General features: G+C 46.4%; 1 protein-coding gene across 1 annotated transcript in view; it reads right to left on the bottom strand.

Moving 5' to 3' along the window:
- Positions 1–13,937, bottom strand: part of LOC109910097 (X-linked interleukin-1 receptor accessory protein-like 2) — a 319,792-nt gene that overhangs the window by 15,593 nt on the left and 290,262 nt on the right. Inside the window, exon 7 of the mRNA XM_031798117.1 lies at positions 1,390–1,519. Coding sequence (XP_031653977.1) covers positions 1,390–1,519 — 130 coding nt within the window. The remainder of the gene's footprint in view (positions 1–1,389; positions 1,520–13,937) is intronic.

Genomic DNA, 13,937 nt, shown 5'->3' with positions numbered 1-13,937 from the left:
TGAATGACGAGCCACTTGCTAAAACTCTCCAGAATATTCACAGTCGGACACACGCATACGTTTACGCACATCCTCACAAACACCCACGAGCACACAGGCACACACGTGCAGACAAAGACAGGTGCATGCCCGCGCACGCACACACGAAACACACACATGCACACTCTCTCTCTCTCCATCTCTCTCTCCCTCTGTCTCAGATTGCATTGGTACACCAGGAGCGCTGAAAGAAACTGGGTCAGAGCATTTTACTGCACTAACCTGACCTGGACTTCTTTGTATGAATTCCCAAAAATATTTATCCTGAAAACTGGCACAGCCTTTGTTCTTAGGGTTATTAGACCCTCTTAAATAAGCAGCCTTTTCTACTCTCCCTTCTTAGTCATAATTCTTGGCCGTTCACCAATATTGAGGCAGATGGAAAATTACAGTCTGCCTGTCAACAAATAATAACTCTTCACTGTATCTCCTCTGTCTCAACCCCCTTTGACCATTCAAGTGCTTTTATCTGCTTTTCATAATTAATTTCAGTATCTTCCCGCTCTCATCTGTACAGCTGTAGACATCCAGCCTCGTTTGGTTAGTGAGAGAGAACAATTGGTTGGTTTTGTTTTGGTCGTGTGTGCTGGGATGTGGTGGCAGTTACAGGCATTGTTCCTAATCCAGTCCAGGGAGAAGACACTGGATGTTGATAGGAGCGGGAGCCAGGAGTAACGTTAGATAGCAGATGTCTAATTGTAGAGGTGGGCTCTGGTGTGGAGGAGTCAGTTCAGTTGTTTTGAAATCCATTGTGTACTTTATGACTGTGAAATGCTTCTCTCTACTCCAGGCTGGGGAGGTGAGAGACTTTTATTTGTCATTTAGTAGTATTGGTTCAATTTACACGACAGCTTTATGTGGTAATTACTATCTTCCTTCTCTTTGTGGAGATCAACGTTTCCAACAAGAGGAGGAGCTCTCACTCTTACCACTTTCAATGGGAGCAGTCTGCTTTTGTTAAATTAATGTTACATGATTTCTCATTGTACGAGTGAAGATTTAGCTTCTGCCCCTTTAGACTGTAGTACAAATCCTGGGGCTGATATTGAAGCAGAACTCCCCCCTGCCGATGGAGGTATTATAAGCTGTCAGTCATAGTTAATACCTCACACTGGACAGCACAGGATGTGGCCGCTGGCACATCACACTCCTAATGACTCCTGATGATGTTTCACACCCACAAGACATTACTCCACAGACCTAAAGGGGATAATATTGGGGAGGAAGTTTTTTTTTTTTAAGTAACACTGTCAGTCACATCCACTCTAGTATCTGTATGTAAGCAGAAACCACAATGTCCACCATCAGAAAAATAAAAACAGGAAAAGTTTGCAGTGATAGATACAGTACCTGACTTCACTCTCTTTAATGTGGCCTGCCAGCTCCTCCACAAACTTCTCCCCTTTCATCCAGTAGATGATAGGTCTGGACTCCCCGCTGTAGCCGAAGAAGGCCTTACAGTCCAGACTGAGGGGCATACCTGGAATGACAAGGAAGGAAGGACGGCAACATACTGGTCAGCGTTTATTTGAGAGAACTGAGGAAAGCACACACACGTACACACGGCTCATGCAGTCGCGCGCGCGCGCACACACACACACACACACACACGCGCACAAACAGGGCCGTAACAATGGTTTGAGTTTTAATGAGGTCCGGAAAGGGGTAGGGGATTTTTTGAAAGTTGTAGCTCATTTACTGCATTTCTATACAACTAAAACAGTTCAGAAAATGCTATTTGGAGAACAGCAAAAACATGCAAAAATTACCCCAGCCATTATCACCTTGGCTGCTATAGGTTCATTCACCTCAGTTGATCTACAAACACATAGCCTATTATCTGTACAATTGTAATGGCATACCCCTGAAAGGGGGAAAATATGATAAATGATTCACACTGCCACATGGAATCAGCGAATGTTCACTCATTTGTAATGATGTTTTGCATAAAATCATAAACTCTTTACATAATATCTATTTTTCTCAAAATACAAAGCGTTGACGTTTGTATTCCTAGGCATGATTAATCAAGCTCCTCACAAACAGACATCGATGGAGCACACAGAGGTTATACGGACATGCCTGGTGCCCAAACTGATGACATATGTCGCACAGCGAGAATAAAATTGAGACCAATGTATTCGGTTCAGTCGGTTCAGTCAGTTGACCTGATGCGCCCTTTCCAGCTAGTTTATGTTTGTGGCTAGAAACTTGAGTTAGAATTTGAAACTTTTTCATACCGGTCTTGACGGCATCCCTAGCCGCGTACTCAGATCATGCGCAGACCAGCTGGCTGGTGTGTTTATGAATATATTCAATCTCTCCCTATCCCAGTCTGCTGTCCCCAACGCTTCAAGATGGCCACCACCATTGTTCCTGTACCCAAGAAGACAAAGGTACCTGAACTAAATGACTATCGCCACGTAGCACTCACTTCTGTCATTATGAAGTGCTTTGAGAGGCTAGTCAAGGATCAAATCACTTCCACCTTACCTGTCACCCTAGACCCACTTAAATTTGTTTACCACCCCAATAGGTTCACAAACGATGCAATCGCCATAACACTGCACACTGCCCTATCCCATCTGGACAAGAGGAATAGCTATGTAAGAATGTTGTTCACTGACTATAGCTCAGCATTCAACATCATAGTACCCTCCAAGCTCATCATTAAGCTTGAGGCCCTGGGTCGCAACCCCGCCATGTGGAATTGGGTCCTGGACTTCCTGACTGGCCGCTCCCAAGTGGTGAAGGTACGAACAACACAAACAACCCCTCACTCAACGTCAACAAAACAAAGGAGATGATCGTGGACTTCAGGAAACAGCAGAGGGAGCACCCCCCTATCTACATCGACGGGTCAGTGGTGGAGAAGGTGGAAACTGAAATGGTCCACTCACACAGACAGTGTGGAGCAGGCGCAACAGCACCTCTTCAACCTCAGGAGGCTGAAGAAATATGGCTTGTCATCTAAAACCCTCACAAACTTTTACAGATGCACAATTGAGAGCACCCTGTCGGGCTGTATCACCACCTGGTACGGAAACTGCACTGCCCGCAACTGCAAGGCTCTCCAGAGGGTAGTGAGGTCTGCACAACGCATCACCGGGGGCAAACTACCTGCCCTCCAGCACACATACAGCACCTGATCTCACAGGAAGGCCAAAAAGATCATCAAGGACAACAACCACCCGAGCCACTGCCTGTTCACCCCGCTACCATCCAGAACGCGAAGTCAGTACAGGTGCATCATAGCTGGGACCAAGAGACTGAAAAACAGCTTCTATCTCAAGGCCATCAGTCTGTTAAACAGCCATCACTAACACAGAGAGGCTGCTGCCTATATACAGACTTGAAATCACTGGTCACTTTAATAAATTGATCACTAGTCACTTTAATAATGCCACTTTAATAATGTTTACATATTTTGCATTATTCATCTTATATGCACATACTGTATTTTATACCATCTATTGCATCTTGCCTATGCCACTTTGTCATTGCTCATCCATATATTTATGCAATTGTTGCAATGCCTATTACTAGCCTGTTCAATCTCGCTTTCGTATCGTCTGAGATCCCCAAAGATTGGAAAGCTACCGCGGTCATCCCCCTCTTCAAAGGGGGAGACACTCTAGACCCAAACTGTTACAGACCTATATCTATCCTACCCTGCCTTTCTAAGGTCTTCAAAAGCCAAGTTAACAAACAGATCACTGACCATTTCGAATCCCACCGTACCTTCTCCGCTATGCAATCTGGTTTCCGAGCTGGTCATGGGTGCACCTCAGCCACGCTCAAGGTCCTAAACAATATCATAACCGCCATCGATAAGAGACAATACTAGGCAGCTGTATTCATCAACCTGGCCAAGGCTTTCGACTCTGTCAATCACCACATTCTTATCGCCAGACTCAACAGCCTTGCTTTCTCAAATGACTGCCTCGCCTGGTACACCAACTACTTCTCAGACAGCGTTCAGTGTGTCAAATCGGAGGGCCTGTTGTCCGGACCTTTGGCAGTCTCTATGGGGGTGACACAGGGTTCAATTCTCGGGCCGACTCCTTTCTCTGTATATATCAATGATGTCGCTCTTGCTGCTGGTGATTTTCTGATCCACCTCTATGCACACAATTCTGTATACTTCTGGCCCTTCTTTGGACACTGTGGTTCATAACTAACCTCCAGACAAGCTTCAATGCCATACAACTCTCCTTCCGTGGCCTCCAACTGCTCTTAAATGCAAGTAAAACAAAATGCATGCTCTTCAACCGATTGCTGCCCGCACCTGCCCGCCCGTCCACCATCACTATTCTAACTTAGAATATGTGGACAACTACAAATACCTAGGTGCCTGGTTAGACTGTAAACTCTCCTTCCAGACTTAAGCATCTCCAATCCAAAATTAAAACTAGAATCGGCTTCCTATTTCACAACAAAGCATCCTTCACTCATGCTGTCAAACATACCCTCGTAAAACTGACTATCCTGCCGATCCTTGACTTCAGCGATGTCATTTACAAAATAGCCTCCAACACTCTACTCCTCAAATTGGATGCAGTCTATCACAGTGCAATCCATTCTGTCACCAAAGCCCCATATACTACTCACCACTGCGACCTATATGCTCTCGTTGTCTGGCCCTCGCTTCATATTCATCGCCAAACCCACTGGCTCCAGGTCATCTATAAGTCTTTGCTAGGTTAAGTGCCGCCTTATCTCAGCTCACTGTTCACCATAGAGGCACCCACCCGTAGCACGCGCTCCAGCAGGTATATTTCACTGGTCACCCCCAAAGCCAATTCCTACTTTGGCCACCTTTCCTTCCAGTTCTCTGCTGCCAATGACTGGAACAAATTGCAAAAATCACTGAAGCTGGAGACTCATATCTCCCTCTCTAACTTTAAGCACCAGCGGTCAGAGAAGCTCACAGATCACTACTCCTGTACATAGCCCATCTGTAGAATTTCTAAGCAAACAGCTGGAGGCAGGGCTTTCTCCTATAGAGCTCCATTTTTATGGAACGGTCTGCCTACCCATGTCAGAGACGCAAACTCGGTCTCAACCTTTAAGTCTTTACTGAAGACTCATCTCTTCAGTGGGTCATATGATTGAGTGTAGTCTGGCCCAGGAGTGGGAAGGTGAACGGAAAGGCTCTGGAGCAACGAACCGCCCTTGCTGTCTCTGCCTGGCCGGTTCCCCTCTTTCCACTGGGATTCTCTGCCTCTAACCCTATTACAGGGGCTGAGTCACTGGCTTGCTGGGGCTCTCTCATGCCGTCCCTGGAGGGGGTGCGTCACCTGAGTGGGTTGATTCACTGTTGTGGTCATCCTGTCTGGGTTGGCGCCCCCCCCTTGGGTTGTGCCGTGGCGGAGATCTTTGTGGGCTATACTCAGCCTTGTCTCAGGATGGTAAGTTGGTGGTTGAAGATATCCCTCTAGTGGTGTGGGGGCTGTGCTTTGGCAAAGTGGGTGGGGTTATATCCTTCCTGTTTGTCCTCGGATGGGGCCACAGTGTCTCCTGACCCCTCCTGTCTCAGCCTCCAGTATTTATGCTGCAGTAGTTTATGTGTCGGGGGGCTGGGGTCAGTTTGTTATATCTGGAGTACTTCTCCTGTCCTATTCGGTGTCCTGTGTGAATCTAAGTGTGCGTTCTCTAATTCTCTCCTTCTCTCTTTCTTTCTCTCTCTCGGAGGACCTGAGCCCTAGGACCATGCCCCAGGACTACCTGACATGATGACTCCTTGCTGTCCCCAGTCCACCTGGCCATGCTGCTGTTCCAGTTTCAACTGACCTGAGCCCTAGGACCATGCCCCAGGTCTACCTGACATGATGACTCCTTGCTGTCCCCAGTCCACCTGGCCATGCTGCTGCTCCAGTTTCAACTTCCACCTGACTGTGCTGCTGCTCCAGTTTCAACTGTTCTGCCTTATTATTATTATTATTCGACCATGCTGGTCATTTATGAACATTTGAACATCTTGGCCATGTTCTGTTATAATCTCCACCCGGCACAGCCAGAAGAGGACTGGCCACCCCACATAGCCTGGTTCCTCTCTAGGTTTCTTCCTAGGTTTTGGCCTTTCTAGGGAGTTTTTCCGAGCCACTGTGCTTCTACACCTGCATTGCTTGCTGTTTGGGGTTTTAGGCTGGGTTTCTGTACAGCACTTTGAGATATCAGCTGATGTACGAAGGGCTATATAAATACATTTGATTTGATTTGATCTGTAAATAGCCCATCCAACCTCCTCCCCATACTGTTATTTCTTTTTTTGCTCCTTTGCACCCCAGTATCTCTACTTGCACATTCATCTTCTGCACATCTATCACTCCAGTGTTTAATTGCTCAATTGTAATTATTTCGCCAATATGGCCTATTTATTGCCTTATCTTACCTCATTTGCACACACTATACATAGACTTGTTCTATTGTGTTATTGGACTGTATGTTTGTTTATTCCATGTGTAACTCTGTGTTGTTGTTTGTGTCGCACTGCTTTGCTTTATCTTGACCAGGTCGCAGTTGTAAATGAGAACTTGTTCTCAACTGGCCTACCTGGTTAAATAAAGGTGAAATCCTTTAAAAAAATGTTTTAATATGTATATACTCTTATTCCATTCCTCTACTTAGATGTGTGTCTATTAGGTAGTTGTTGTGGAATTGTTAGATTACATGTTAGATATTGCTGCACTGTCGGAACGAGAAGCACAAGCATTTCACTACACTCGCAATAACATCTGCTAACCATGTGTATGTGACCAATAAAATTTGATTTGATTAAATGTGAAAATCACTACAATAAGTGTGCTTTAGTTGTCACCCAGGCCTGATATTGGCTACACGACCTAGCTACTTCACCTTTACTGCACACCAAGTGGGAGTAAAGGACACTGTACCAAGTGTGTTTGTGTTGGCAGCTTGCGAAGCAAAATCTACCCATTGAGCAATATTGTCTGCTTTGTTGGAAAGGGCCCGTAAGTAAGCCTTAGCAGTTAGCCTGCACCTGTTGTTTACGAAGCATGTGACAAATAAAATGTTATCTGAGTAGACTGTATCACGGTGACATCCAGATGGTTACTACCAATATTACAAGTTATTGCTCGTGTAGGCTGCTATCCTACTCAAAATGAACTCTTCAGAATTGTAGCTGTGTGGCTGTCGCCGAATAGGCTGATGCCCCATTTCATGGACCCAAGATCCATGGGTAAGGCTGTACAGTGCAATTCAAGTCAAATCAAATCCCATTTTATTTGTGACATGCGCCGAATACAACCGGTGTAGACCTTACCGTGAAATGCTTACTTACAAGCCCTTAACCAACAATGCAGTTCAAGAAATAAGCATTAAGAAAATATTTACTAAATTGTTGCTCTCGCTAATGTTAATGTTAATTTGGCGTTAGCTACAGCTGGTGACATGTGATAGCCTACAGGTGCCCAGTGGGAAGCAAATCTCACGTCGGCAAGCACCTCGCACTGGCTTGTCGTTACGTTAGTTATGTGGCATGTCAGGAACACATCCAGACTGTGACCAATACTACAACTGGGGCGGCAGATAGGCTAGCGGTTAAGAGCGTTGGGCCAATAACCAAAAGGTCACTCTTTCAAATCCCAGAGCCGACTAGGTGAAACAATTTTCAACGTGTCCTTAAGCAAGGCACTTAAAACCTAATTGCTCGTGCTAAAAATTATTTCTCCCTCGCCCATTGAAATAAAAATCACTTTATTTAACAAGTTTTAACTTGTGCCATGCTGCTGTTGTTGCCAGCTAGCCAGCATAAACTAACTAGCTGGGAAGGGCTCATCAGGATTACTGAACTGAATCCATTCATCTCCAAACTCAAACGCGACATACGTTATCAATTTGGGCACCAGGCAGGCGGTATAGCCTCTCCCATCACATTCACATGAATTATTAGAATATTACTTACAATTCCCCATTAATATCAGTGATGTAGTGGTTAAAAAAGGTGGGTAATGGGTAAACCAGTGGGCGATCGAGAAAAGACGAACAACCACTGATTTGAATTCAAATGTATGATATTCTTAGAACTGTATTGTTTGCATTTTGATTGCACTTTCATGTAGACCTATAGGGAAGATAGCCCATCTGGAGATGTTCATATTGAAATATGTCTCAGTAGCCTACACTCTGTAAAGCAAAGAGAACTTAGTAGCCTGTTTTTGCATCTGATGAGGTAGGCTCTGGTTAACTTTATCTTCTTGCTTCATCCTTCTAGCTGGCTAAGTAATACTAGCCAGAGCCCTTCCACGTTACTGCAATAGACTGACACGGTGCATTCGGAAAGTTTTCAGATCCCTTCTCTTTTTCCACATTTTGTTACGTTACAGCCTTATTCTAAAATGTATTACATTATTTTTTTCCCTCATCACTCTACATACAATACCCCATAATGACAAAATGAAAACAGGTTTTTAAAAACCCAGACCCTTTGCTATTAGACTCAAAATTGAGCTCAGGTGCATCCTGTTCCGATTGATCATACTTGAGCTGTTTCTACAACTTGATTGGAGTCCACCTAAGGTAAATTCAATTGATGATTGGACATGATTTGGAAAGACACACACCTGTCTATATAAGGTCCCACAGTTGACAGTACAGTGCATGTCAGAGCAAAAACCAAATCATGAGGTCGAAGGAATTGTCTGTGGAACTCCGAGACGGGATTGTGTCGAGGCACAGATCTGGGGCAGGGTAGCAAAAAATGCCTGCAGCATTGAAGGTCCCCAAGAACAGTGGCCTCCAGCATTCTTAAATGGAAGAAGTTGGGAACCAACAAGGCTCTTCCTAGAGCTGGCCGCCCGGACAAACTGAGCAATCAGGGGAGAAGGGCATTGGTCAGGGAGGTGACCAAGAACCCGATGATCACTCTGACAGAGCGCCAGAGTTCTCCTGTGGAGATGGGAGAACCTTCCATAAGGACAACTATCTCTGCAGCACGTGATAGGTGTGGAAGAACTTGATTAGCCTGCAAAGAGCCCTGACTTCAACTTTTATTTATTTTATTTATTTCACCTTTATTTAACCAGGTAGGCTAGTTGAGAACAAGTTCTCATTTGCAACTGCGACCTGGCCAAGATAAAGCATAGCAGTGTGAGCATACAACAAAGAGTTACACATGGAGTAAACAATTAACAAGTCAATAACACAGTAGAAAACGAAGGGGGGGTCTATATACAATGTGTGCAAAAGGCATGAGGAGGTAGGCAAATAATTACAATTTTGCAGATTAACACTGGAGTGATAAAAGATCAGATGGTCATGTACAGGTAGAGATATTGGTGTGCAGAAGAGCAGAAAAGTAAATAAATAAAAACAGTACGGGGATGAGGTAGGTGAAAAGGGTGGGCTATTTACCAATAGACTATGTACAGCTGCAGCGATCGGTTAGCTGCTCAGATAGCTGATGTTTGAAGTTGGTGAGGGAGATGAAAGTCTCCAACTTCAGCGATTTTTGCAATTCGTTCCAGTCACAGGCAGCAGAGTACTGGAACGAAAGGCGGCCAAATGAGGTGTTGGCTTTAGGGATGATCAGTGAGATACACCTGCTGGAGCGCGTGCTACGGATGGGTGTTGCCATCGTGACCAGTGAGCTGAGATAAGGCGGAGCTTTACCTAGCATAGACTTGTAGATGACCTGGAGCCAGTGGGTCTGGCGACGAATATGTAGCGAGGGCCAGCCGACTAGAGCATACAAGTCGCAGTGGTGGGTAGTATAAGGTGCTTTAGTGACAAAACGGATGGCACTGTGATAGACTGCATCCAGTTTGCTGAGTAGAGTGTTGGAAGCCATTTTGTAGATGACATCGCCGAAGTCGAGGATCGGTAGGATAGTCAGTTTTACTAGGGTAAGCTTGGCGGCTTGAGTGAAGGAGGCTTTGTTGCGGAATAGAAAGCCGACTCTTGATTTGATTTTCGATTGGAGATGTTTGATATGAGTCTGGAAGGAGAGTTTGCAGTCTAGCCAGACACCTAGGTACTTATAGACGTCCACATATTCTAGGTCGGAACCATCCAGGGTGGTGATGCTAGTCGGGCATGCAGGTGCAGGCAGCGACCGGTTGAAAAGCATGCATTTGGTTTTACTAGCGTTTAAGAGCAGTTGGAGGCCACGGAAGGAGTGTTGTATGGCATTGAAGCTTGTTTGGAGGTTAGATAGCACAGTGTCCAAAGACGGGCCGAAAGTATATAGAATGGTGTCGTCTGCGTAGAGGTGGATCAGGGAATCGCCCGCAGCAAGAGCAACATCATTGATATACACAGAGAAAAGAGTCGGCCCGAGAATTGAACCCTGTGGCACCCCCATAGAGACTGCCAGAGGACCGGACAGCATGCCCTCCGATTTGACACACTGAACTCTGTCTGCAAAGTAATTGGTGAACCAGGCAAGGCAGTCATCCGAAAAACCGAGGCTACTGAGTCTGCCGATAAGAATATGGTGATTGACAGAGTCGAAAGCCTTGGCGAGGTCGATGAAGACGGCTGCACAGTACTGTCTTTTATCGATGGCGGTTATGATGTCGTTTAGTACCTTGAGTGTGGCTGAGGTGCACCCATGACCGGCCTCGGAAACCAGATTGCACAGCGGAGAAGGTACGGTGGGATTCGAGATGGTCAGTGACCTGTTTGTTGACTTGGCTTTCGAAGACCTTAGATAGGCAGGGCAGGATGGATATAGGTCTGTAACAGTTTGGGTCCAGGGTGTCTCCCCCTTTGAAGAGGGGGATGACTGCGGCAGCTTTCCAATCCTTGGGGATCTCAGACGAGATGAAAGAGAGGTTGAACAGGCTGGTAATAGGGGTTGCGACAATGGTGGCAGATAGTTTCAGAAATAGAGGGTCCAGATTGTCAAGCCCAGCTGATTTGTACGGGTCCAGGTTTTGCAGCTCTTTCAGAACATCTGCTATCTGGATTTGGGTAAAGGAGAACCTGGAGAGGCTTGGGCGAGGAGCTGCGGGGGGGGCGGAGCTGTTGGCCGAGGTTGAAGTAGCCAGGCGGAAGGCATGGCCAGCCGTTGAGAAATGCTTATTGAAGTTTTCGATAATCATGGATTTATCAGTGGTGACCGTGTTACCTAGCCTCAGTGCAGTGGGCAGCTGGGAGGAGGTGCTCTTGTTCTCCATGGACTTCACAGTGTCCCAGAACTTTTTGGAGTTGGAGCTACAGGATGCAAACTTCTGCCTGAAGAAGCTGGCCTTAGCTTTCCTGACTGACTGCGTGTATTGGTTCCGGACTTCCCTGAACAGTTGCATATCACGGGGACTATTCGATGCTATTGCAGTCCGCCACAGGATGTTTTTGTGCTGGTCGAGGGCAGTCAGGTCTGGGGTGAACCAAGGGCTGTATCTGTTCTTAGTTCTGCATTTTTTGAACGGAGCATGCTTATCTAAAATGGTGAGGAAGTTACTTTTAAAGAATGACCAGGCATCCTCAACTGACGGGATGAGGTCAATGTCCTTCCAGGATACCCGGGCCAGGTCGATTAGAAAGGCCTGCTCACAGAAGTGTTTTAGGGAGCGTTTGACAGTGATGAGGGGTGGTCGTTTGACTGCGGCTCCGTAGCGGATACAGGCAATGAGGCAGTGATCGCTGAGATCCTGGTTGAAGACAGCGGAGGTGTATTTGGAGGGCCAGTTGGTCAGGATGACGTCTATGAGGGTGCCCTTGTTTACAGAGTTAGGGTTGTACCTGGTGGGTTCCTTGATGATTTGTGTGAGATTGAGGGCATCTAGCTTAGATTGTAGGACTGGCGGGGTGTTAAGCATATCCCAGTTTAGGTCACCTAACAGAACAAACTCTGAAGCTAGATGGGGGGCGATCAATTCACAAATGGTGTCCAGGGCACAGCTGGGAGCTGAGGGGGGTCGGTAGCAGGCGGCAACCGTGAGAGACTTATTTCTGGAGAGAGTAATTTTCAAAATTAGTAGTTCGAACTGTTTGGGTATGGACCTGGAAAGTATGACATTACTTTGCAGGCCATCTCTGCAGTAAACTGCAACTCCTCCCCCTTTGGCAGTTCTATCTTGACGGAAGATGTTATAGTTGGGTATGGAAATCTCTGAATTTTTGGTGGCCTTCCTGAGCCAGGATTCAGACACAGCAAGGACATCAGGGTTAGCAGAGTGTGCTAAAGCAGTGAGTAAGACAAACTTAGGGAGGAGGCTTCTGATGTTGACATGCATGAAACCAAGGCTTTTTCGAACACAGAAGTCAACAAATGAGGGTGCCTGGGGACATGCAGGGCCTGGGTTTACCTCCACATCACCCGCGGAACAGAGAAGGAGTAGTATGAGGGTGCGGCTAAAGGCTATCAAAACTGGTCGCCTAGAGCGTTGGGGACAGAGAATAAGAGGAGCAGGTTTCTGGGCATGGTAGAATATATTCAGGGCATAATGCGCAGACAGGGGTATGGTGGGGTGCGGGTACAGCGGAGGTAAGCCCAGGCACTGGGTGATGATGAGAGAGGTTGTATCTCTGGACATGCTGGTAGTAATGGGTGAGGTCACCGCATGTGTGGGAGGTGGGACAAAGGAGTTATCAGGGGTATGAAGAGTGGAACTAGGGGCTCCATTGTGAACTAAAACAATGATAACTAACCTGAACAACAGTATACAAGGCATATTGACATTTGAGAGAGACATACAGCGAGGCATACAGTAATCAACACCTTTGGGATGAATTGTAACACTGACTGCGAGCCAGGCCTAATCGCCCAACATCAGTGCCCGACCTCACTAATGTTAGTGGCTGAATGGAAGCAAGTCCCCGCAGAAATATTCCAACATCTAGTGGAAAGCCTTCCCAGAAGAGTTGAGGCTGTTAGAGCAGCAAATGGGGGACCAACTCCATTTTAATGCCCATAATTTTGGAATGAGATGTTCGATGAGCAGGTGTCCACATACTTTTGGTTATGTAGTGTACCTTAAAAAAGGTTATGGTGTGGATCAGAAAACCAGCCAGTATCTGGTGTGACCATCATTTGCCTCACATATCTCCTTCGCATAGAGTTGATCAGGCTGTTGATGGTGGCCTGTCGAATGTTGTTGACCCAGAGCATCCCAAACATGCTCAATGGGTGAAATGTCTGGTGAGTATACAGAACATGGAAGAACTAGGACATTTGCAGCTTCCAGGAATTATGTGACAAGGGGACATGGGGCTGTCCATTATCATGCTGAAACATGATGTGATGGCAACGAATGAATGGCACGACAATGGGCCTCAGGATCTCGTCACGCTATCTCGATGCATTCAAATTGCCATTGATAAAATGCAATTGTGTTTGTTGTCCATAGCTTATACCTGCCCATACCATAACCCCACCGCCAACATGTGGCACTCTGTTCATAACGTTGACAGCAAACCGCTCACCTACACGATGCCATACACACTGTCTGCCATCTGCCCGGTACAGTTGAAACTGGGATTCATCCGTGAAGTGCACACTTCTCCAGCGTGCCAGTGACCATCGAAGGTGAGCATTTCCAGAACTACAATCAGGTCAAGGCCCTGGCGAGTACAACGAGCACGCAGATGAGTTTCCCTGAGACGGTTTCTGATAGTTTGTGCTGAAAATCCTTGGTTGTGCAAACCCACAGTTTCATCAGGTGTCCGGGTGGCTGGTCTCAGATGATCCCGAAGGTGAAGAAGCCGATGTGGAGCTCCTGGGCTGGCGTGGTTACACGTGATCTGCGGTTGTGAGGCCGGTTGGACGTACTGCCAAATTCTCTAAAACGTTGATGGAGGCTGCTTATGGTAGAGAAATTAACATTCAATTCTGTGGCAACCGCTCTGGTGGACATTCCTGCAGTCAGAATTGAATGCTTCCTTAAACTTGATACATCTGTGGCATTGTGTTGTATGACAAATCTGCACCT

This window comes from Oncorhynchus kisutch, linkage group LG19 (genome assembly GCF_002021735.2).
Source record: "Oncorhynchus kisutch isolate 150728-3 linkage group LG19, Okis_V2, whole genome shotgun sequence".
NCBI classification, from domain to species: Eukaryota; Metazoa; Chordata; class Actinopteri; order Salmoniformes; family Salmonidae; genus Oncorhynchus; species Oncorhynchus kisutch.
This window is presented reverse-complemented; position numbering and strand designations above follow the sequence as displayed.